Consider the following 23,017-nt stretch of genomic DNA (forward strand, 5'->3'; position numbering starts at 1 on the left):
CTTCTCACAGGAGCGCTGACTTCACACCGCACCCTCACCGTGGAACTTCTTCACGGAGCGGCCAGCGCAGTCCCCGAGAGCCCCGGCCTCCCCCTTGGCGGTCTGGCGTGACTGTTGCCCGTGGCGCCGGCCAGCCCGCGTGGATCCCGGGAGAGCTGGACTCGCGGACGTGGAGACTGGAGCTTGCTGTTTGGTTGCTCCAGGGTCCGTCGTTGCCACAAAGAACTACAGTTTTCGTTTCCTTTTGTTTTCAAAGTGCGTACGGTGCATGTGGACGTGGTTCTCGTTACCTTGCTGTACGGTCGGTCACAGTGACTTAGAGTCAGGAAGAACATTAACGCCACAAATTCCAGGTCTTTTTCACAGCAAAGAATATTTGATAATGGTTGCACTTATCTTCAGTGCAGGCTAGGCCAGCGTGCTCTCTGCCACGCCCACTTGTGCTGTCGCCTCGGAAAGCTCTCAGAGGCTCCTGTACAAACCTAGATTCAGCCCCGGGCGGCGGGCAGACAGGTGCGTGCCCGGCGCGAGCAGGGTGAGGGTGGTGGGCCTGGTGCCAGTGTGGCCGATTCTGCTTCTTGCAAAGATTCCAAAAGCACCGACGGTATCTCGTTCCCTCCCCCTTACCCTCTGCCCTGGCAGCAGACATGCTGGCGGGTACCCATACTGCCCGGGGCCTGGATGGGCTGTGGCCACCCCCAGGCCGGGAGACCCGCCCCGCTTTAACAGAGCCCCCGGGGTTCCTCGGCCATGTAGCCGCGGTGGCGACTTACCAGCTCTGGGTGTAGGCGCTCTGGAGCTGGTGACCCCGGCTTTGATGGCTTTTTCTAAAGGCCTTTGGACAGGGGCTGTGCTGCCCGTCGGCGGACCTCGGGAAGGTGATGGTGGTTCTGGCATGCGCTCTGGCTCGGGGCGAGGCACGGCTGTCTTAGAGGGACAGTGAGGTCCACCGGGAAGGGTGTCCGTGTCGCCTGTGCACTGCTCTCTAATTCCAGGTAGGCTCCTGAGGTGAGACACTTGGTCCCCGTGAGACAGCTTTCACTAGCACTCCCTCCAGGCCAGCTTTGGGAAAGTGCCTTATTAGTAGTGCTCGTGGGGGGCACCGTTTTGGATTTACTCTAACGGGGACCTGCGCTGTGTAAGCCTGTGGTGCAGGCTACTCCGGCTGGGTAGTAGCTACGTTTTATACCTAAATGCTCACGTCAGATTGATAGGATTAAGGGAAGTCGGGGGCCTAGCGGCTCCGCCCTGGTGAGCCAGCGGAAATGGGTGGGGCCGGGACCCTCCCCACCAGGCGTGCTCTGTGGCCTGCAGCCGCCGTGGGTGCTCAGCCAGGGCGTGAGCGCGGTCTCCTGGTTCTTACAGAGACCGGAGCTTGCCTTTCACAGCCAGGCCCCCTCCGTGACCTGGACGGCCCTGTGGGTCACACAGCGCACCTGGGCGGAGACGGTGGCACTGGGTGGCACACTGCCCGGATTCTGGTTCCAGGAACCCAAAGGTGCCGCCCACCTCTCCTGCAGGCAGAGCGGACGCATCCCTGTCTCCAGGGGCCCTGTCATGGCTCGGTCCCCAGAAGCGACACGGTGGCGGCCGCGAGCTCGGGTGAGTGCCATGCCGCCCTCTGCGCATGCCCACCGGGCTCGTGACCCCTGAGGGGCCCGACGCACAAAATGAGTAACAGGTGTTTACAAACTCACTCCAAAAGAGGCTCTGTGTGGCGGCTTTGAAACCAAAAATCTGCATGTTGTCTCTGAGAAGTGGGCGTTTCAGCATCTCCTCTTCTAGCTAGTGGTGGTGAGCGAGGCCCACCCGGGCGCCCCGCTCACGCCCCAGGCCCCGTGGCCACCTCCGGGTCTGAGATAACCGGGGTGTCAGGAACGTGGAAGCCGTGACGCCCACGCGCACGCCAGCAGGCTCTCCGGAGCGCCCCGCGGGCCCCCACGCTCACCTGACGTGGGTGCTGCCGGGACCCATCAGTCCCGGCCACAGGGCGGGTTTCCTGGAAGGAAACTGCGGGCGAAAGGGGCAGGACCAGCTGCGCCATCCCGTCCCCTGCGCTTCTCGAGGCGAGGGCAGACCCGAGCCGAACCCTCCGGGAAGATCTGTTGCAACCATTATCTTTGTTCTTTCCTCACCATGCAGTTCAGGCGAGACGCAGGCGCATTTAGCACACGCTGTAAATAGGGACCTTTTACAATTAAAACGTTACTGGAATTGCTGTCCGCTCCGGCGCCGCCGCGCCTTGTTGTTCTTTCCTGCTGCCCCTCACGGAGACTGGCCGGGCCGTTGTATTGTGTGTGTTCGACTTTGATAAAGATGGCGGAAGCCAACACGCTCGCCCTGACCTGTGTATTCTTTGTCCCCAAGCTGAGGGGCCTGAGCTCGGGGACCGTGGGGGCCCGGCCCGCGCTCTGTACTGTACGGCGCCGCCGCAGCCTGCGGGGCCGCGCGGCCGGGCCCTCTCCGGGCGCCCCCTCTTCCCGATACCGATGTTGGGGCCCCCTCTGGACAGGTGGCGTGTGGCTAGCCCCTCGGGGCGGGGGGAGGCCGCACGTAGCTTCTTCGGGGTCGCCTTCCTCGCGATTGTAACGGCCCGCCGCCTGCCTCCCCGGCGTCCTGCCCCGGCGGGCGGCTCCGCCCCGGCCTCTTTTCCAACAGCACTGGGCTCCGTTCTAACAGCAGCTTCTGTCGGCAGCGGGGGGCCGGGAGAGGGGGGCGGGCGGAGGGCGGGCGGGGTCCAGGAGGGCAGCGAGGAGCCGCGGGCGCGTCGGCCGCCTCATGGTGCAGGGGCTCGCGCGGCGCTGGCGGCGGAGGGGCCTGGCACCCGGGCTGGGCCTCCTCGCCGGGCGGCCCGTCCGCCTGTGGCTGCTCGTCCTTGCTTTTATCGTTTGCTCTTCTGTTGTGTTCTGTTCCATTTCTTTGTTGTTTAATCGGAAAGGTAAGCTCGGCGCGTCGAGGCCTCTGGGCTGGCCGCGGGGGCAGTCACGTCGAGGCCGTGTGGTCGCGAGAGGCCCCCGGACGCGCTCTGTGCCGCAGGGCCGAGACGCCCCCGGCCGCCTCCGTGCCCTCTCGCGGAGCGAGTGACCGCACCCCGACGGCCTCGGGCCCCTCGGCCCTGCTCCCACCGTCCTCCAGGCAGCCCCCCCCCCCCGGGTCTGTCTGTCTGTCTGGACGGCAGCTGGGGAAGGGACTTGGAGGGCAGTCGGTTCTTCCCAAGCGCAGGTGACGGTGCTCGGAGGCGCCTCGGCCGGGCGCGGCCGCGCTGGCTGTATTCCGGAGCATCTCCGCTGTCTTCCAGGCGGCCGATGCTCTGGACCGTGAACTCTGCCGAGGCGTCTAGCCTTGACCTATTATTAAATCCTAAGGATTTTGTGTAAGGTTCTTCGACCTATTCCAAGTGCCTGACTCGTCAGGCGGTAAGCCGTGGTTTGTGCGCTCGAATCCCAGCCAAACCCGCCGATTCATATTGGATCCCAGGTACGCCCGCGCTGCCGGGAGGGTGCCCGCCCCGCGGAGGGTGTGAGGCCGGCCTCGGCCCGCGCGGGCTGCCGCCGCAGGGGGCGGCAGGTAGGGCAGGCGCTCGGTGAGAGATGGCTCTTCCCTGCGGCTTCCCGCCCGTAGAGCGCGCAGCGGTCTCGTGCTGGCGCGTTGCTTTGTTTGACTTGGCTGCTCTTGAAAGGTATGTGGCAGGAGGCAGGCCCTGTAAAGAAACGTTCGTGTAGAATGTTAACGCGTTCCACCAAGTGGACAGACGTGCTTTCCCGCGTGCCCTGTGTGTGGCACCTAGTGTGCTCCGGACAGTGGCCCCGCGCCCCGGCGTCCAGGTGTGCGCTCAGGCCGCCCCCGCGCCGGCGCGTCCTCCTAACCCGCTTGCTCTCCGCAGGTGCCGTCCGGCCGTCTCCTCTGCGAGGACACTAATGCCGAGGCTTGTTCCCGTTCAGTTTCCAGGTTCCGCAGCCCCGGGGGCCCGAACCCGCACCGTCTGCGCGTCTCCCTGGGCCTCGGCCGCCCTCCCCTGGCACTGCCGCCCTCGGCGCTGGACGCGCGTCTGGAGCCCCCCTCCCCCCCTCTTTCAGCAGGCCCTGCCGCCCCGCGCGGGCACCGAGCGCTGCCGCTGTCTGCGCCCCGTTCCCGCCTAACCCTTTGCTTTGACAGGTGCCCCACCCGTGACTTCTTCCCGCAGGTCGGGGCCGCTGAGAGTAACGCCGGGACCCCGTCGTCTTGCAGCTGGCTGCGGGCGGGCGGCCCCGGAGCGGCCGCGGCGGTGATTAACGCCTCTGTTTGTCCTCCACTTTGCAGGCTCTGTGCATGGGTCATGTTAGTGTAGCCCCGTCCCCGCGGAGGCGCCGGGTGTCCCTTGTCACGGTCTCGCTGGCTGTGGCCTCCTAACTAATGCGCACGCGCTGTGCCAGCCGGTCTGGGCAGCTGTGACGAGAGGCAGGATTCCAGAGATGGCTGAGGTGCTTTCCTCGGGGTTGACTGCTTCGTGTTCCTGCCCCACACGCTGGGGGGACGCTGCCGACCTGTGTGTCCGTTCTCCCCTCGCCGTAGCCACTGTGACAACATGACGGGAAAGGTTGTGACGCGCACTAGCGACGTAGTTGCGATGTACTGTGTGTAGCATGTGTGACCCTGTGGAGATGTGCTCCGAACTGTACTGTAACCTGACGCTGTGTAATAAAGCTCCCTGCCGTTGCACCCGTGTCCGTGGCCTCCTTGTCTCTCGCGCCGGTCACGCACCTGAGCCGCGGGTGGCGGCCTCCCAGGACTCCGGGGCCCTTGGCGGCGGCGCCCACATGGCGGGGCACTGTGGGCCACGTCTCTGACACCCCCACGCATCCCAGACCGCTGTGCGAGCTCCCGTGGGAGACGTGTGCCCGCGCTCCTGGCCCGCAGCGGACGCGGCTCCTGGGGAGGCCCCCTTTCCTGGAGGGGCAGCCCGGGGCCCACACCAGCTGGCCGTGGTGACAGCTCCCCTGGCCCGCTCCCTGGGATGTCTCTCTGGGGTAACCAGCTCCCCACGGGGAAGGACCCGGGGCTGTGCCGCTGCTGGCACTCCGGAGGTGGTGTCGGGCGGGAGACACCGTCCGTGTCCCCATGGCTGGGCGTCCACCACAGGCCTCCAGGTCACAGTGTGCCCCCAGGATACGAGGCCCCGGCACCCCCTACCATGTTCTGGGGAAGGGCCCCCGCGGTGTCCCAAGTGGGGAAGCAAAGGCAAGAGGAGAGACCTTCTGGGAGGGCCAGAGGAGGAAGCACGAGGCAGGCGTCCGTGGGTTTCTTGGAGCTGGTTCAGGTACACGGAGCGTGCACGGGCCTGGAAGGGGCCAGCGAGAGGCCTGGAGGGCGCTCCTGCTCTCCCAGGCGGGGGCTGGCGGGGTTCAGCGGGGACGTGGCCCCTGCAGGCAGCAGCTCATCTCCATGCTTCTGCCCGCACGTCCCTGGCCAGCACTGGGGTTGGTTGATGGCCTCCCGGTCCCTCCATTGCCGCCCTCCAGCTCCTGCCCCATCCATGGCCTTGCCTTGAGTCACCAGACAGGTGCCCCATGGGTCTGCCCCACCCCGGGCAGGCAGCCAGAGTCCCCTGCTAAACTCCCCCCAGACCCCCACCCCATCACCCTGGCCGCCGGAGGCACTGCGGCCTCAGACCCCAACGGGGCAGACAGTGGCGACAGGACTTGGCTGATGAGGTACACGCCGGAACGTTCTAGAATGATGGTTTCGGAGCCTGGCAGCCGGCCGGCGATGGGTTCTCGGGTGTCCGTGCTGCGTCGGCCTCACAGCTCCGCCAGCCAGCAGGAGGGGCTGCAGCGTCGGGGCTGCTTGGCGGGGCCTCAGCCTCAGCACCCCTGGGGGAGAGGAGGCCTCGGTGCGCCTGCAGACCCGGGCCTCCCAGGCAGCGCGTGGGCGCTCCGGGTCAGGGCCTCGCCGCCCGCGCCCGGTCGCCCTGGCCCTTCTCCGCACGGCCTCGGCGCTGGGTGCTCTCAGCATGGAGCAGGGCCGTGCTGCCCCGGGCGCCCTCTCTCAGCCGCGCTGCGGCCCTGGCAGAGTCGGCAGCTCCGGCCCAGCTCCAGGCCGCCGGGCCCGCGGGCTGGGGCAGCCCCTCGCAAGGGCCTGCCCCGAGGCGTCTCCGAAGACTCGGAAACCGCCCGTGGCCCACCCGGGTCGGAAGGGCCCCCTTTGGGTGAGAACTGAGGGCTGACGGGTGCCCCCCCCAACCCCGGGAGCCCCGCACCCATCTCACCGGTGTCAGGGCTCCGCCCCGGGGCGCCCCGTCACTTCCGTGGCTGAGACCATCTCGGGTGGGGGTGCCGCCGCCGCTTCTTGGGCTCCAAGGCGGTGGCCGGGGCGGGCAGGCCTGCCCCTCCGGCCGGGTTCCGGGAGCCCGCTGCGGAAGCCCCAGCAGAGGGCGCTCCGGTGACGCGAGAGTCGGGCCCCGCCTCTCCCCGGCCCGGTCCCAGCAGGGCTCGGGCGGGCAGGCGGGCACGCTGGGAGAGCCGCGTCGCTGGAGGGCGTCTCAGGCACCCAGCGGGGCGCCGAGGTCGACGGCCAGGGGCCCTGTCTGCCCTGCCCGTCTCCTCCAGGCGCCAGGCCCACAGGGGGCACCCTCTGCCCGGGGCTCCCGCGGGAGGGAAGACGGCCCCAGGGCAGAGTTGGGGGTCCTCACCCTTGGGTCCTGGGCCCCAGTCTGCTCCCTCGCAGCCCCTCTCCCCCGCTCCGGCTGTCCCAGCCACGGCCCGGCCTCCCCCACGGGCCGGCCAGGCCCACCCAGAACTCGGCGGGCGCTGCAGAGGCTCCTCCCGCACCGTCCGCCCTCCGGAGCCTGGAGGTCAAGGCTCCCGCCCAGGCGCTGCGCTGGACCCGGCTGCAGATCTGGCGTCAGGACCTGGTGTCAGGGCCTCCTCCAGGCGGGCCCCCAGGGCCCCTGTGGCCCCGGCTGCAAGAGAGGCCGCTGGGGCAGCTGGGGAGCGCCAGGCCTGGGCAGGGCCTCCGAGGGGGCGCCTGTGGGCCCGTCTGGGGTGGCTGCAGGCCCCCCTGGGGTGCCTCCTGCCCGAGACAGCCTGCTCCGTGCCCGGCGCTCTCATGGGGCGAAATCCCAAGGCCCCTGCCCAACCCGCAGCGCCCCCCACGAGGCCTGCTCTGGGGCGCAGGGCCGGACGGACGAGCAGCGGGGCGGCCGGGAGGGGGCGCGTCGGCCGGTGCCTTGGGCCGGCGGGGCTGCGGCGGGCCCGGGTCTGCCACGCGGACCGGGCCGAGGGGCGTCGGGGCTCGCGGGGAGCTCTGGCTCGCCCTGGCAGCGGGGCGCGGGGCGCGGGGGCCCGCGGCCTGGGGTGAGGCCGGCGGCCCCCAGGATTCCTGGGGCTTGGGGTGCCGCCTTCCCCCCAGGACCGGGCTCTGCCCGCCACCGGCAGCCACTGCCTCGGCCCGCGGGGCCGCTGCCCCCGGAGCCCGGGCGTCTGGGCGCCGCGTCGCGGGGTGGCTGGGGAGGCCGCCCGCGCCCGCCTGGCCCTGCCCGCTCCGAGGGGCCCGGTCGGGAGTGGGGGCGCCGGCTGCCCCAGCCCCGCGCCTGGGCCTCCGGCTCCCCGCCCCGCGCGCCCGCGCCCCGCCGCGCCCCCGCAGCTGCCGCGAGCGCGGGTCCGCGGGGGAGGCGCGGCCGACCGCACCCGGGAGGCCGAGAGGACCCCGCGCCAGCGCGGGCGGAGGGGCTGCCTGAGCCCCGGGGGGCCGGCCCCGCCCCTCCAGGGGCTTCCCGCGGGCGCCCACCCGATTCTCTCTCGAGGCTCTGGACGTGGGGCCCCTTCCCGCCCCAGTGCTGGGGGCGCCCCGGGCGGGCGGGGCGGGGCCCGGCGGGGCGGGGCCGTGGCGGGCGGGGCGGGGCCGGGCGGGCGGGGCCGTGGCGAGCTGGGGCGGGGCCCGGGCGGCTGGGGCCGGGGTGGGCGGGGCCCGGGTGGGCGGGGCCGTGGCGAGCGGGGGCGGGGCCCGGGCGGCTGGGGCCGGGGTGGGCGGGGCCCGGGTGGGCGGGGCCGTGGCGGGCGGGGGCGGGGCCCGGGCGGCTGGGGCCGGGGTGGGCGGGGCCGTGGCGGGCCCGGGGGTCGGGGCGGGGCCCGGGTGGCCGGGGCCGTGGCGAGCGGGGGCGGGGCCCGGGCGGCTGGGGCCGGGGTGGGCGGGGCCCGGGTGGGCGGGGCCCGGGTGGGCGGGGCCGTGGCGAGCTGGGGCGGGGCCGTGGCGAGCGGGGGCGGGGCCCGGGCGGCTGGGGCCGGGGTGGGCGGGGCCGTGGCGGGCCCGGGGGTCGGGGCGGGGCCCGGGTGGGCGGGGCCGTGGCGAGCGGGGGCGGGGCCCGGGGTGCGGGGCGGGCCCGGGGGCGGGGCGGGGCCCGGGTGGGCGGGGCCGTGGCGAGCGGGGGCGGGCCGGGCCGGGCGGGCCGCCAGGGTTCCCGGCCGGGGCGCCCTCCCCGGCGGCCGGCAGAGGGCGCGCGCGCTCCACGCAGCGCCGGCCGCGCCGCGGGCGGGCGGGGCCGAAAGGCCGGAGGCGCCGCGGACAGGGCGGGAGCTGGGCCGGGACCGCAGGCCGCCGCCCGGGCCGCCCCGCGCCCGGGGCGATGCCGGGGCCTCCGCTCCCAGCCGCCTTTTGCGCGGCCGCCGGGGACGGCGGGCGGCGGGCGGCGGGCGTCCGGCTCCGGCCTGCGGCTCCCGCCCTGCCCTGTCCTGCAGGCGCCGGGCGCGGGCGGAGCGGGCCGGGCCGGGCCGGGCCGGGCCGGGCAGGCCGGAGTGCGCCTGCCGGCGTGGGAGTCCCCGGCCCGGCCCGGCCCGCAGCCCCCAGAGCGACGCAGCCTCAGGGCCGGGAGGAGGCCGGCGGCCGGGGGCCTGGGAGGGCCAGGGCGCCGGGGGGCGCTGAGCGGGGCTCGGAGAGGGGCCCACGGCCCGGGCGCGGCGGCCCCGGCGGCAGCAGGTCCGGCTTGCAGGCCCAGGTCCCCGGGCCTTGCCCCTCCTCTGGGCCGCGCCCGAGGGCCCCACGGTCCTGCCCGGCTCCGCGGGCTCTGCTGCCGGGCGCGCGGGGCAGGCCTGGCTGGACGCTCCTCGCACACCTCAGGCTGGTTCCGCCACCGCTGAAACACCCCGAGCCCCCCGCGCCCTGGGAGGGGCTCAGGGGGGCCGGGGTGGGGCTGGCGAGGGCGCCGCCGTCCCCCAGGCCCTCGCCCTGGACACACGGGCCACCGCGACCCCCGGGCCTCTGACCCGACTCCCGCCCTGGCTCAGCGTCCAGGTGGACCCCGGGCACAGCTGGGTGCATCGTCCTCCGCCCTGCGACTCCTGTGCTGAAAACGTGCAGTGCCCCGTTGCCCTCATCTGCGGGGCTGGAGCTCGCCCGTGGGGCGGGCAGGGGCTCCCGCCAGGTGTTCTGCGGGTGCTCCCACGGGCGGGCCGGGGCCACCCACCCGGCCCCCTGCGCGCCACAGCCCGCTCGCTCCCACCTTGCCGGCGGCTCTCCAGGGTCGGCTGTGCCCGGCTCAGGGCTGGTAACCCGTCTCCCTGCGCCCCGCCCGCCCCCACGGCTCCTGGCCAGGATGGGGTGCACGGGTGGGTGAGCCTTTGAATTTCAGGTGAACATTTGCTGGGGCAGTAAACGCAGCGCTGTGCTCACCCCCGGGTCCCAGCCCCCCGCTTCTGTGGACCCCGGGGCCCTGACTCCAGCCCCACTACCCTGAGCTCAGCCTCTGCGTGACACCCCGGGCTGGGGCCGGCCCAGTGCTTCTGTCAAGACAGGATTCCAGGCTCTGCAGCCGCCCGGGCTGGGCCGAGGTGGCCGGCCCCGGGGGCTCCGCTGACCGCCTGAGCGGGCAGGGTCCCGGCGATGGACGCTGAGGGCTGGTGCCGGGCAGCCTTCCCCGCCGTGCACGACCTTCCTTCCCGAGGCTCTGCCCAGCCACTTAAAAATGTAAAAGAAAACCGCCGCGGGTAAGCCCAGCAAAGTGGGGGTTTGTGCGGGGCCCCGCCACCCCGTCAGCAGAGGGCAGGGGGAGCCAGTGCCTGAGGTGACAGAAGCCACTTCCTGGCCTCGTAAGGCCCTGGCGCAGGGGTCTCTCCGGAAGGATGGGCCTTCCTGGCCATCGGAGAAGAGGGAGCAGGGGTGGCCTCCCTGGCCCCGCAGACGAGCCCTTGTTGCTTTCTCGCTGAATCTTGCGGCCCGTTGCCGTTCTTTGCACATCTGCCCAACATTTTCCATGTGGGTGTGATGCCCACAGCACAGGGGCTGGCAGGAGGGGGGCTGGCAACCCCTGGCCCCTCCAGCCCAGCCAGCGGCCTCCAGTGTGCCACTCCCGTGTGGAAACTCCCAGTGTCCACCCGCCCACGGAGGCCGAGCCTGGCTCTGCAACCAACCGCGCAGGCAGGGGTGGCACAGGCAGGGGTGGCGGTTGGCACAGGCCCGACCAGGGAGCCTCGTGACTCCACCCGACCAGACCACGGCCCCGGACAACGGGCCATGGCGACTGGTCCAGGCTCGTGGGCACCGCCAGCGCTGCTCCTGAGGGGCTGGTGGACACCAGGACACAGGCAGTGGCCCTCGGGCAGTGCCAGAGGCTGGAGTGGGGACCCCGCCCCTGGGGGCGGCCTGCAACTCACATCCCAGCAAAATGGCTCCCTGTGTTGCTCATGGACAAAGAGGATTTTTGATTAAAGCTGGGAATGGACCTTGAAAAGTGGGGCGGGGGGGACTGGGGGCAAAAGAGGCCGGGATGCAGCCCCCAGCGCTGGCAGGGCACAGGTGCCAGGCAGGGGCCTATCCCCAGGCTCTGGCCACAGGCGGCCACTCGCACAGCCTGGACCAGGTGGCAGAACAGGAGGTGCCCGCTCCATGCGCTGTGGACTTGAAGCTGCTGCCCACCAGGAGGCCACACAGATGCTCGCAGAGGGCAGCTCCGGGGGGCAGGTCTTGCCCCACCAGAAAGGGCAGCCGGGGCAGCACCAGTGGGCTCAGCCAGGAGTGGCTTCTCTGGGCCCTGCCCAGCTGGACAGAGACCTGCCCAAGCCTGGGGGTTCAGCTCTGCTGCCCCAAATGCAGACTGGCATCCAACAGGTTTCACCTGTGAGAGGCCAGGCCCAGGCGGTGCCCCTTCCCCGGCATCCAGCCTGGGGGGCCGGCACAGGGCACCACCTGCCAGGAGCTGCGTGGCTTAGGGTGCTGGTCAGGGCAGCCAGTGTGGGGTCTCTGCTCCAGACCAGGCAGGGGCTCAGGGAGCCCACAAGCAAGGCTGCACCCCAAGGGTGAAGGTCCCCCTGAAACATGGCCTCGGGCGGACTTCTGGGGCTTGGAGACACCGGAGCGGCCGTGGCCGGCTTCCTGGACTCGAGCAGCTGCGATGGCAGAGGAGGCAGGCGGCCCCATGTGACCCCCGAGGCACCTGCTGGGGGCCCAGGGCACCCCGAGACAAGCGCTTGTGAGGCTCAGATGTGAACACCTGGACCTGTCCTCGGGGACCCCTCTGAAAAGGGCACCCCGGGATTTAGAAAGCAGCTGGCCCCCGCTCCCGTTGGGGCCCAGCACCCACCCTGGGGTGGCCAGGCCTGGGAGCAAGGTCCTCACCAGGTCCAGGGTGCGTGGAGAAAGTTTGGGAGAATGTCCCCCCACTTCGGCCGCCAAGTTGGGTGCTCCTTGAGGGGTGGGCTGGGAGCGGCGCCCTCCACAGCCCCTGGCCCAGGGAGCCCGGGAGACGGTCACGCGGGGACGCAGACAGCTGAGGCCTGGCCGAGGCGGCGGGAGGGGGCGCCGCTGTGGGTGGGGTTCACAGCTTAAGCGGCACGTGTGAGTGTAATTCCGGGGCGTCCTGTGGACACCAGACTCCAAACCAAGAAGCCTCAAGGCAGAAGGCGGCGGGCCGGACAGGGGCTCCGAGTTCCACGGACTGACCAGGCTGTGGCGGCACCGTTTATTTCTATAAAACTATTACAAAATATTCAAAAATACATTTTAGTAAATTTACAGCAGTTATTTCTCGATTTATTAATGCAAAAACATCCTTTGTTTTTCTCTGTACAAACTACAGGCCCCGCCCTCACGGGCTGCTCACTAGCTGCACTTTTTAAAAAATATTATTTTCTAATAAATTCTTCAAAGTTAAAAATAAGAGTTTTTCCAGTTTGTCCCCCGAAAAAGTGTGTGTGAGAGAGAGACGGCGGCGGCCTGGGCCCGGGGCGAGAGGCCGGGCGAGCGGGGCAGGCAGGACGCGGCAGGCGCTGTTAGACTGGGCGCTAGTTAAATTAAAATAATATATTTTCATATTTTACACTATTTCAAAAATGAAATGTAATTCAGTTAAGTATTGATCTCTCAAAAAATCTAAATTTACAATTCTGAGTATAAAAATATAATTTGTGGACCCCGTCGAGCGTGTCGGTCTACACTGGCAGAAGCGGGGCGGGGCGGGGCGGGGGGCGGGCGGGGGGCGCGGGCGAGGGCGGCGGCCCGGGCACAGGTCACGTGATAACAATAAATTATCCAAGAAACAAGCTGGTGAAGGCTCCGCAGGTCCGGGTCGTCTTATTAAACATCTATTCATACCAGACAAATAAATAGCCGGGGCGGCGGGGCGCGGCCGGGGCGGGGCGGGGCGCGGCCGGGGCGTCCCCAGACAGCCCGCGCGGCGCCCGGGGGTCCCCGCCGCCCCCCGCGCCCGCGCGCCTCAGCTGGCCGGGCCCGCCATGCCCAGCGGGTGCAGGGCCTCGCCGTCCAGCAGCCAGGTGCCCAGGCGGTAGAGCAGCCGCGAGTACCAGTGGACGCCCGCGGCCGGCGCCTCGGCCGCGCCCCGCGCCCCCGCCGCCCCGCGCCCCGCGCCCCCCGCGCCGCGGTCCGAGCGCGCGGGCGCCAGCGCGGCCAGGAGCGCGTGCGCCAGGCGGAAGGGCGCGAAGGCGCGGTGCGCCCAGCTGTGCTCCTCGATGACCGCGTAGCACGACGCCAGCACCCGGTTGATGAGGATGGTGCCCTGCGCCGTGAGCGGCGCGTACGCGCCCGCCGCCTCGCGCGTGGTCACGCTGTGCACCGCGGCGGGCAGCAGCCGCCGGCCCCCGCCGCGCTCGGCCACCACGTACACGCGCTGGCCCGGGCGCACGCGGCTGGCGAAGAGCGCCCGGCGCTCCGGCGCGCGCCGCGGCGCCCCCGGCCCCCCCGGCCCCCCGGGCGCGCCCGGCTCCGCGGCCGCCGAGTCGTTGTGCGGCGCCACGAAGAGCAGGTGCGCGGCGGTGAGCAGCAGGCGCTCGCGCGGCTCCCGCGTCTCGATCACGTAGAAGACCTTGGTGGCGCCGTCGTCGCGGTCCAGGAAGGCCAGGAAGTCGCTGTAGAGCAGCCGGCCCTGCTCGTCGGCCGCCAGCACGCGGTCCCCGGGGCGCAGCTCGCGCACCGGCTTCGTGCCGCCCTGCTCCAGCTGCACCGTGGCCGAGCCGGGGAAGCAGCCGCCCGACTTGGCCGCCACCGAGTTCTCTGCGGGGAGAGGGGGAGCGTGAGGCCGGGGCGCGGCCGGACCCCCGCCGCCGCCCGCGCCCCCCGCGCCCCCCGCGCGCCCGCCCCGCCCCGCCCCGCCCACTCGCGGGCCGGTCGCCCTCCCCTCGGGCCCGCGAGAGCCCCCGGCGCCCCCGCCCCGGTGCCGGCGCACCCCGTCTCCCGGCCCTGCGCGGAGGGGACCCCGCGGCCGCCCGAGCGGGAGTCGGGGCGTCGGCCTGTCGGGGGCGGGCGGGGGCGAGAGCAGCCGCGGTCGTTGCAGCGACCGGGCGCCCATTCCGGGGCGCGCCGAGGTGCGGGGCCCGCCACGGGGGCCCCGTCAACCCCGCTGCGCCCCCCGACGCCGCCCGGGAGGCCGGGCCGCGGCGGGCGACGCGCTTGGGAGCGGGGACCCCGCGTCGCCCCGTCCCTGCGCGCGTCGCCCCCGCCGCGGGGCCGCCCCTCCCTGTTTGCTCAGGTGCGCCCGCCCCGCGGCGGCCCCGCGGCCCCCCAGGCGCTGTTTGCTCAGCCCGGCCGCTCCCGCTCTCGAGGGCGCATTTGAATTTGAAACGGCGAGGCCTGCGCGCGCGGGGCGGCTCCCCGGGCCCCGCCGCGCTCCCCCGGCCCCCGCGCCCGCCCGCGCCGCCGCGGACAACAATCGCCGCCGGGAGCGGGGGCCGGGCCGGGGGAGGGGCGCCCCGCTCCTCCGCATTCCAATCCCCCGGATCAGGCCTCGGCAAACAAGCCGGAGAAAGCGCCTCCCGGCCAGCGCCGGCCTTAATCTCCTCATTGGCTGCTCCGGCATGAAGTGCGGCCCGGCCTCGGGGCCGGAATGCGGCCGGCGCTGCCCGCCCGGGGCGTCCGCTCGCACGACCCGGCCCGGCCCGACCCGGCCCGGCCCGGCCCCGCGCCCCTGCCGCGCCCCTGCCCGCGCGCGGAATGCCGAGGAGCGCCCGCCGCCCGCCGCCCGCCGCCAGGCCAGGGCGCCGCTCCCGGCCAGAGGGCCTCGGGGGACCCGCCGCGCAGGGCGCCCCCCCCGCGCTCCCGCCGCCCGGGGCGCCCTGGGGAGGGGGCGCTGCAGGCGGGAGCAGCCCGCGCTCCGACCCCCGCCGTGGCCGCCACAGCCACGGCTTCCCTCACCTGCCCAGGTGCCGGCCACCTCCAGGCGCCCCCCGCGCGCCGCCGAGACGCGGAGCGGGAGGCGCACCCCGGCAGGGCGCGGCGCGGGCGCCGGGCCCCGGATTCGCGGGGAACCCCTTGCTAACCGCGCGGCCTCCGCCCCGGCGCCCCAGCTCCCGCCGCGGTTCCCCCCGAGGCCTCCGGGTGGCGCTGCGGGCCCGCGGAGCCTCCGCCCAGCTGCGCGCCCGCCCCGGCGGCCCGGCCTGGCCGGCGGCTGATGCGGCGACGCGCGCGGCCCGCGGCCGCCACAGGCGAGGGTGCCGCGCCCCGGGGCTTGGCCCGCGAGGCCAGTCGGGCAGCACCCGCGCGCCCGGCGGGGAGGGGACGCGCCCGGGGTTGCGCCGTAGCCAGAAGCCCCCGAGGCGGCGGATGGGGGGCTCAGGGGCCGCTGATGCCTGAACCCCAAGCGAGAGCGGGGTCTAGGCCCGGCCCGGCCCACCCGCCTGCAGGCCTCGCCGGAGGGGCCCCTCCTGTCTCTGCCACCCGCGGGGTGCGGGGCCTCGGCGGCCGGCAGGGCAGGCCGGCTGCCGCCGGGACGGAAACGCGCCCCCCAGCCCCGCGCGCGGCGGGCCTCACCGGCCTTCACGGAGCAGTGGATGTGCGCCTTGGACTCGTAGTAGACCCAGTCGAAGCCGGCCTCCACGGCCAGGCGCGCCAGCATGCCGTACTTGCTGCGGTCGCGGTCCGACGTGGTGATGTCCACGGCGCGGCCCTCGTAGTGCAGCGACTCCTCCGAGTGGTGGCCGTCCTCGTCCCAGCCCTCGGTCACGCGCAGCTTCACGCCGGGCCACTGGTTCATCACGGAGATGGCCAGGGCGTTCAGCTTGTCCTTGCACCTCTGCGGAGACACGGGCGCTGGACGTGAGGCCGCGCGGGCCGGGACGCTGGGCAGGGCCTCGGCGGGGCAGCCGCGCGCGGGGCGGCCCTGCGGGACGGGGCATCCCTGCGCCCGGGGCTCTGGGCGACAAAGGGGCCTTTTCCCAAATTCCCGCGCGGCGCGGAGCCCCGGGATGTGCAGCCCCGCGCCCCCGGGCCCTGGCCCCCGCAGGGCCGTCCAGGTCCCGCCCCCCTGCGGCTCTTTCTCCCCCGCGCCCCGCGCCCCCCTGGGCGAGCCGGGCCGGGCCGAGAGGCTCGCGGGGTCTGCACGGGAAACAGCGCGGGGAGCTCCCGGGAGGAGGCGGCCTCGCGGCCCCGCTGCCCGCCCGCTGTGGGCCCGGCCGCGGAGGGGCGGGGGCGGCCGCACCGGGCCAGGTGAGCGCGCCGGCTGCGCCCCGACAAACGTTCTTTATCGGGGCCACATTCCTCCCCGTGGAACTTTCTCTGCGCGCTCGCGGCCTGACGGTCTCCGGCTTCCCGCGCCCGCGCCCCCCGCCCCCCGCCCGGCCCGGGGCGTCCCGCGAGCCTCGAGAGCAAACTTAGGGGGGAGGAGGGAGGGGGAGGGACCCGAAGGCCCGAGCCGGGCATCCTTCGCCTTTGTCCGCCGCCCCCCACACAAGCCGCTGGTGGGAGCAAAGCACCCCAGGAGGCAGCAGGGGCGTGGGGGGCCGCAACCCGCGCGGGGGCTCCCGCGGGCCCCGAGGGGTGCGGGGGGCAGCAGGGGCGAGGACCCCGCGGCGACGGCGCCCCGGAGGGCGGCCCCCCCCCAGGGACGGCTGCAGCCACGTCCCGGGCGCGCCAGGCGGGGGCCGGCTCCGGGGGGCCGCTCTCCCCAGGGTCGCCCCGCGAGGGTCCTCCGGGCGCGCCGCGCGCAGCGGGGGCGGCCGCGTGTCCCCCGCGGCGGGAGCACCAGCGCGGCGCGCGGCGCGCGGAGCCCAGCGGGGCCGGAGGGCCGGGGCGGCCGGGGAACAGGTCGGCGCTCGCAGGCGTCGGCGCTGCCAACAGTTTCTTTCAGAAGGAGCCGAGGGCGCCGCGGGGTGGGGGTGAGGTCATCGCGGAGCTGCACGCGCTGCTCACGGCGTCCCCCGCACCCGGGTCAGCGGCGCGGGCGAGCGGCCGGCTGCGCACGCGCACAGCGCAGACACGCGCCCCGCGCCCCGCGCCCCGCGCCCCGCGCCCCGCGCCCCGCGCCCCGCGCCCCGCGCCCCGCGCCCCGCGAGGCTCCCGCCCGCGGCCCGCAGAGTGGCCGGAGGGGTGGCCGGAGGGCGCACCACCCGCCCGCGCCCGCGCCGCGCCCCTGGGGCCCGAGGGGAGACCCCGGCGGCAGCCCAGGCCCGCGGGCAGGCGCGGAGCAGCGGCGGGAGCTGGCGCCCCCGGCCCACGCGCCCCCACCCCGGCCGCGCCGCGGCTGCAGGATGCGCGGCCGCGGCCCCGGGCACCCACGCGGCGGCGCCGGGAAGCCCGGGCCGGGGGTCGGGCGCCGGGTCGTGTGCGCGGGCCAGGCCGCCCCGGCGCAGCCACCGTGAAGCCCCGCGGGGCGCCGGCCCGGCTTTGTGCCGCGAGGCCGGTGGTTCCCCTCGCCGGAGCCCCGCCGCCTCCCCGAATGCGCAGACGCCGCGCCCCGCGCGTGCAGGGCCGTGGCCGCCGCCGGCTGCGGGCGGGCTTCCCGGGGCCCGGAGGGCGCCCCAACTTCCCGAGTCCCCCCACCCGGCCCGAGCACGCCTCCCGCCAGGCTCCCTCCCTCGGAGCCGGCCCCGCCCGTCAGGGGGCGGAGACCCCCTCGAGCCCGCCGGGCCGCCGGCCCCGCACACGCCCTCGACGCGCGGCCTCCTGCCCCGAGCCCCGGCGCCCGCACCGCGCCTGGCACCCGCGGCCCGCGCGGGAGAGCGTCTGTCTGCGCCTCCCCCTCTCGGAGTTAATATTAACCAGGAGCTCGCGCGTTCCAGAACTGCTCTCCAAGTTCCTCTGGGGACGACCTTGCCATGCTTGAGGGACTTGGGCGCAGTCACGCCGGGCGCCAGGGACGCGGAGACGGGGGACACCCGCCGGGGGAGGGGCCGCACCTGGGCCAGGTGGCTGTTTGAAATCGGGGCGGCAGGTGAGCGGGTCGGAGGAGCCCGAGCCCCCCGGGCCGGCCGCCCCGCGCCCCCCCAGCCCCCGGCCGGCCCCCGCCCTCGCCCCTCGCCCCGCTCGGGCGCGCAGAGGCCGCAGGCGCAGGCGGGACGGGAGGGGCGGCCACGGGCATCTTCCGGCCGCGCGCCCGCCACCCGCGGCTCGGACCCCGGCGGGGCCCCCGGCCCGCGCCGCCCCCCGAGTGCCGGGCGCGGGACCAGCCGCCGCCCGAGGAGAAAGTATTTGTTTTGGTTTCGTCGTCCGAGGGGAGTTGGCGGGGGTCAGAAGTTCACCGGCTGCCCGCGCGCGCGGCGGCGAGAGTGGCCGGCGCGGGGCCGCTGGGGGGCAGGGGCGCGGCCGGGGCTCCGGCGGGGCGCGGCGGGGGTGGGGGGCGCCCGCCTCGCGCCCCCGCGGGCGCCACCCCTCGCCGGGCCCGGGTGGCGGCCTCCGCGCTGCTCCCCCGGCCCCGCGGCGCTGGCGCGTGGAGGCGGCGCTGCCCAGCCCGCGCGCTGCGCCCGGCGCCGATCGATCGCGGGTGAGCGCGGCCGGGAGCGCCCGCCGGCCGCGCCTGGGCGCGCTCGCGGCTTCGCGCAGGCGGCGGGGCCGGGGCGCGGGCCAGGGGCGCCGGCCGGGCGCGGAGCCGGGCGCGGCGGCCCGCGCGGGCTCGGGCTCGGGTCGGCGCGTCCCCGCCCGCCGCTGCCCCCGCCGGGCCCTCCCCGCCGCGCCGCCGAGGCTGCCCGGGAGCCCCTCCCGCGGGGGCGAGCGCGGCGGGCGCGCGGGCCGGGCGGGCAAGACTCGCGGCGGCGGCCACCAGCGCCCGGCCCGGCCTGCGCGGGGACCCGAGGCTCGCGCCGCTGTGGGCTCAGGCGCGCGCGCGGCCGCTCTCGGGCCAGATTTAAGGTGGTCGGGGCGGGGGGCGCGCGGCGCGACCCGGACCTCCCGCCTCCGGCTCCCCTGCCCCGCGGCCGGCGCTGCCGGGCCGGGCCGGGCCGGGCCGGGCCGGGTCGGGCCGGGCCGGGCCGGGCCGGGGAACGCGGCGCTGCGAGGGGCGGCCCCGCGCTCCGCCCCGCCGCCTGCACTTGCGCCGCCCGCGCGCTCGGCCGGGCGCGCTCCTGGCCCCGGGGGACTCGGTGCTTAATAGGGCAGCGGGGAGGCCGCTGACCTACATCGCGGGGAACCCGCCTCCAGCCCCGGCGGCGCGCGCGGGTCCCCGAAGCCGGCCCGGGCGGGGAGGCGGGCGGCCGGCGGCCTCGGCGAGGTGCGGCGCGAGAGGGCCGGGCGGGCCGCCCCTCCGTCCCGGCCCCCCAGTATCCGGCCGCTCCTAATTCCGAGGCGAGCAGGTAGGACGGGAGGGATGCGATGGCCGCGGGTTCAGTCCCGCCGAGGGCCGCGGCCGCCGAGCATCCTTAAAGGCGCACCCGGGCGGGCGCGGCGGCCGCGAGTCCCCGCAGCCCGGATGCGGCCTGCCCGCCGCCCTCCCGGCCCCGCCTTTGTCAGAGCCGCCCGCGGGCTCCCCGGGGTCCCCCCCCACCCCCCGCCCCGGGGCTGGGTGCGTGTGGCGCGGGAGGAAGCCAGGGGGGCCCGAGGTCCGGGCTCAGGCTGCGTCTGCACAGCGGCCACTTTGTGCTGCTGGGGCTGCTGCCCCCTCCATTTTAACTGGCAACTTGGAAAGGGCAGACACCCCCAAAGTGAAGGGCTCCCCAAGTTCTGTGCCAGAGCCGTGGCGGGAGGGGGACGGCGTCCCCAAAGGGCAGATGGGGCCACCGGGGACGGCTCCCACCGCCCTCACCCCGCCCCCACCCTAAACTTCTCCAAGTGGACCCTTCACCTCCTCTGCCCGGAGGGGGCCGGCGGGAGGGAGCGGGCCGTCGCCTCTATCTGCGGCAGAGCAAACAGACCGGGTCGGGCCGCCTGGGTACACACGCCCGGGACGGCTCCCCGCCCAGCTGGCTTCTACCTGAGTCATCAGCCGGTCGGCTCCTGTGTTCTCCTCGTCCTTAAATATGATGTCGGGGTTGTAGTTGGGGGTGAGCTCCTTAAACCGCTCCGAGTTCCTGGAGATCTTCCCCTCGTAGCGCCCGCTGGCCCCGAGCGTCTTCTCGGCCACGTTGGGGATGAACTGCTTGTAGGCTAAAGGGGTCAGCTTCTTGGGGTGCCGCCTCTTCCCAAATCCCCGGCCAGGTCCGCACGCCAGCCCCGGGCTCGCGAGCAGCAGCAGCAGCAGCCACCGCGCCGGCGGCAGCATGTCGTCCGGAGCCGGGACCCGAGCGTCCCCGCGGGTGTGCGGCGCGAGTGTGCGCGAGTGTGCGTGTGCCCCGCCGCCTGCCCGCCTGCGCCCGCCGCGCTCCTTTCTCCGCCTATATCACCTTGCCCGCCGCGGCGGGGGACGCGGCCCGGAGGACCCCCAGGCAGGCGGGGGCTGGCTCGGCAGGCTGCTGGGCGCCGGTAACGGAACACATCGGAGTTGGGGCTGGCGACCGCGCCGCAGAGACAAAAAGAGTCGGATTCTAGATGGGAGCGAGCCGGGCGCTGGAGCGCCGCGGCCGCCAGGGCTATATTATAGCTGGCAGGGGCGGAGCTGATTGGCCAGAGCCGCACCAGCTCGTCTTCTGATGTTTAACCCTAAAAAAGACTAAATTTTTTTTTCTGTGGCTGCTCTCGCTTCATTTCCACCTGAAGGCTTCGAGTTAAAAAAAAAAGCCTTTCCTGAGACAAAGGTGGGCGGGTGGGCGGGCGGCCGGGATGACATCAACGCTCCACTCCCGCCCCCGCCGGGGCTCCCGTTCGCAGCAGCTGAAGTTTGTAAAGGACAGTGCGGACCCCCGGCCTCCGACCCCAAGCAGGTTCCTTCCCGGCCAGAGGGGCGCGCGGCCCGGCCTGGCTGAGAGGCGCCCCCAGACTTCACGGTGAAGGCCAGGTCTCCGCCTTGTAAAGAAAGAGGGGCCCGAGGCGCCCCCCGGCACGCCACAGCCCGGGACGTCCTCGCGCCGAGCATTGTTATCTGAAGTGCTTGGAAACTTGAAAATATCGTCCTCCATTGTGCTCCCAGGGGCTTTGTGTCCAGCCCGCCGAGGGGGGCCGCAGAGCCCAGGGGCTGCCCCTGCGCTGGGTGGGGGTGGGGGGGCTTTGGTGCTGCCCCTGCTCCGCTCCAGAGGGGCCCGCCTGGAGGGTGGAGGCCCGGGGTGCTGGGCTGGGCGCGGGCCGTGTGTCCACACCACCCCATCCACCGGCAGAGCTAAGTGCAGCCTGGAAGGGCTGGAGGGGGAGGCCAGGCCCGTGAGCTGCTTGCTGCCAGGGCTCAGGGCCTGGGCCCACGGGACAGGCGCCCGGGGTGTTCTCCTCAGAGGGGGAGCCAAGGAGGGTGCCCCAGGGGAGGTCACGGAGGGCAGAGGCTGGGAGGCCAGCGTCCCAGGAAGAGACAGACAGACACACACGAGTGAGTCCCATCTCCACCAGAGGAAGAGGCTCTGCAATACCCCCTTCTGCAAGACATGCCTCTCCCCCTCTCCGCTCGCCTCACTCATGTAAAGTAAGGTTCTAGAATAAGGCGAGGGGGTGAGGGTCTTCCACAGGGGACCCCAATGCTGCCCGGGGCAGGATCAGCCCTGGAGCCTGCCTTGCGTGCCTGTGCCCGGCGCCCTGACCCCAGCCAGGCCCGGGAGGGGAGAGGCTGCATCTGACTCAGCCCTGAAAACAATGGAAGGGGCCTAGCTGTCCAGGCGAGCCCCTCTGCAGATCAACCCCTTGGGGGTGCTGCAGGGGGACACCCTAAGACCTGTCTAGCCTGGGCACTGCTGACGCCCAGCATTTTCCAGGCTCAGCCAAGCCCCCCACTGCAATGCTCCTGCAGGGAATGGGCAGCCGCCAACCTCCGGGCCTGTGGGAAAGCAGAGCCCAACTTTCTCAAGGCTCAGCAGACAGAGGGTCTCCCCTGGGGGTGCTGCAAGGTGGAGCCGGGAGGCGGGAAGTGTGCGCTGGTTGCGGCTCTGGCTTCCGTGCACTCCCCTGGAGGCAGAGCCGATGCAGGGGCCTGCATCTGGGAGGCTGCGCGCTGGAGGTGGGGAGCCGCAGCCCCGGGGATGGAGCCTCTGGGCCGTGGGCTCCAGCAGGAGCCGCAGGGGAAAGGGTCGCACACCGGTGGCCAGCGACCCGGGCCCGGGCGCCAGAGTTGCGGCTGTGCGCGCAGAGGCAGCCTGGAGCGCGCCCAGGGCACGCGCCCCCCGCACGTGCAGGGATCTCGGGCCGCCGCGCGGGGCGCGCCGCTGGCGCTGGCGCTGGAGGAGCCGCGAGGCGCGGGGCGGAGGCGCAGCTGGCCGGGGGGAGGCGGGCGCGCCGGCTCTGGCAGGGAGGGCGCGCGCCTGGGCCCTGCGCTCCCGCCGCGGGGAGACCCCGAAGCCATCAGGCCGCGGCGCCCAGGACGGTGGGGACCGGCTCCCCTTTCATCCAGGGCCGGTGCCGACCACGCCGAGCCCGGCGGCCTCCCTCCCCGGCCGGCCCAGCCCCAGGAAGGACACAAGGACAGACAGACCCCACGACGCGCCGCTGACCCGGCTACGGGCCGGCTGGGGAGACCAGGGCAAAAACCGAGCGCAGTTTGGGCTTCACGCCCTAAGCCAGGGCGCCCCCCCAGGCACCCCAGAGGCTGAGACCTCGCCCCCCCCCACTTCCACGTCCTCCCAGCCCACCCCTCCCCACTTCCCAGACACCAGACTCGCTGTCTTCCACCTCCAGACACCAGATGGCTCCCTCTCTTTGCCTTTCCCCCTCCAGACAATTGGGGCCCCGCCCCGCCGGTCAGCCTCTGCCGTGCCCCACAGGCCCCCCGCCTCCCTCCAGCTCCCTCCCGAGTCCCCTGGACGGGGCTGCCCCTGCTCCCCGTGGTCACCGCCTCCTTCCTCCGCGCCCGCCAGCCCCTCCTCCGGCCTCCCCGCACCCCGACAGGTGGCTCTGCCCCAGCCCCCCAGGTGCTCCCCAGCGCCCCGCTCCCCAGCGCCCCGCCACTAGATGGCCCCCTCACTCTGCCGTCCAGCTCCAGGGCTGGGCCCGGAATCCCAGCAGACCCGCCTGGGGAGCCCCCAGAAGCTGGGCCCGCCTCCCAGTGCCTGCTGCCCCCGGCCCTCACCAGGTCACCCCTCCCGGCTTCCGGTTCTGACGCCCCCATCCAGGTGCTGGAGCTCGCCCAGCCCCCACTGGGCCCGCGGGGGCTGGCATCCTCCGTCCTCTGCGGAGTCCCGGCCTCGTCCTGGCGGTGCCCGGGTCTGCTCACCGCCCCCACCCACGCCTGCCCTGGCCCAGCTCCTGCCTCCGCCTGAGGGCCCCGCTGGGGGCTCCCGCGCCCGGTTCTCAGCAGAGCAGAGGCCCGGGAGGCAGGTGCCCGGCG

At 73.7% G+C, this 23,017-nt stretch overlaps 1 protein-coding gene across 1 annotated transcript; it reads right to left on the reverse strand.

Moving 5' to 3' along the window:
• Window positions 1-12,679: 12,679 nt before the first annotated feature.
• SHH (sonic hedgehog signaling molecule) lies at window positions 12,680-19,882 on the reverse strand (the record flags this gene model as incomplete). Its single annotated transcript, XM_084230754.1, has 3 exons — window positions 12,680-13,473; window positions 15,226-15,487; window positions 19,595-19,882. 3 exons carry the CDS (start codon window positions 19,880-19,882, stop codon window positions 12,680-12,682), a joined length of 1,344 nt encoding a protein of 447 aa, XP_084086880.1.
• Between the last annotated feature and the right edge of the window lie 3,135 nt (window positions 19,883-23,017).

The sequence above is a fragment of the Talpa europaea genome, assembly GCF_964194135.1.
Source record: "Talpa europaea genome assembly, chromosome: 3".
In the NCBI taxonomy this organism is placed as follows: domain Eukaryota; kingdom Metazoa; phylum Chordata; class Mammalia; order Eulipotyphla; family Talpidae; genus Talpa; species Talpa europaea.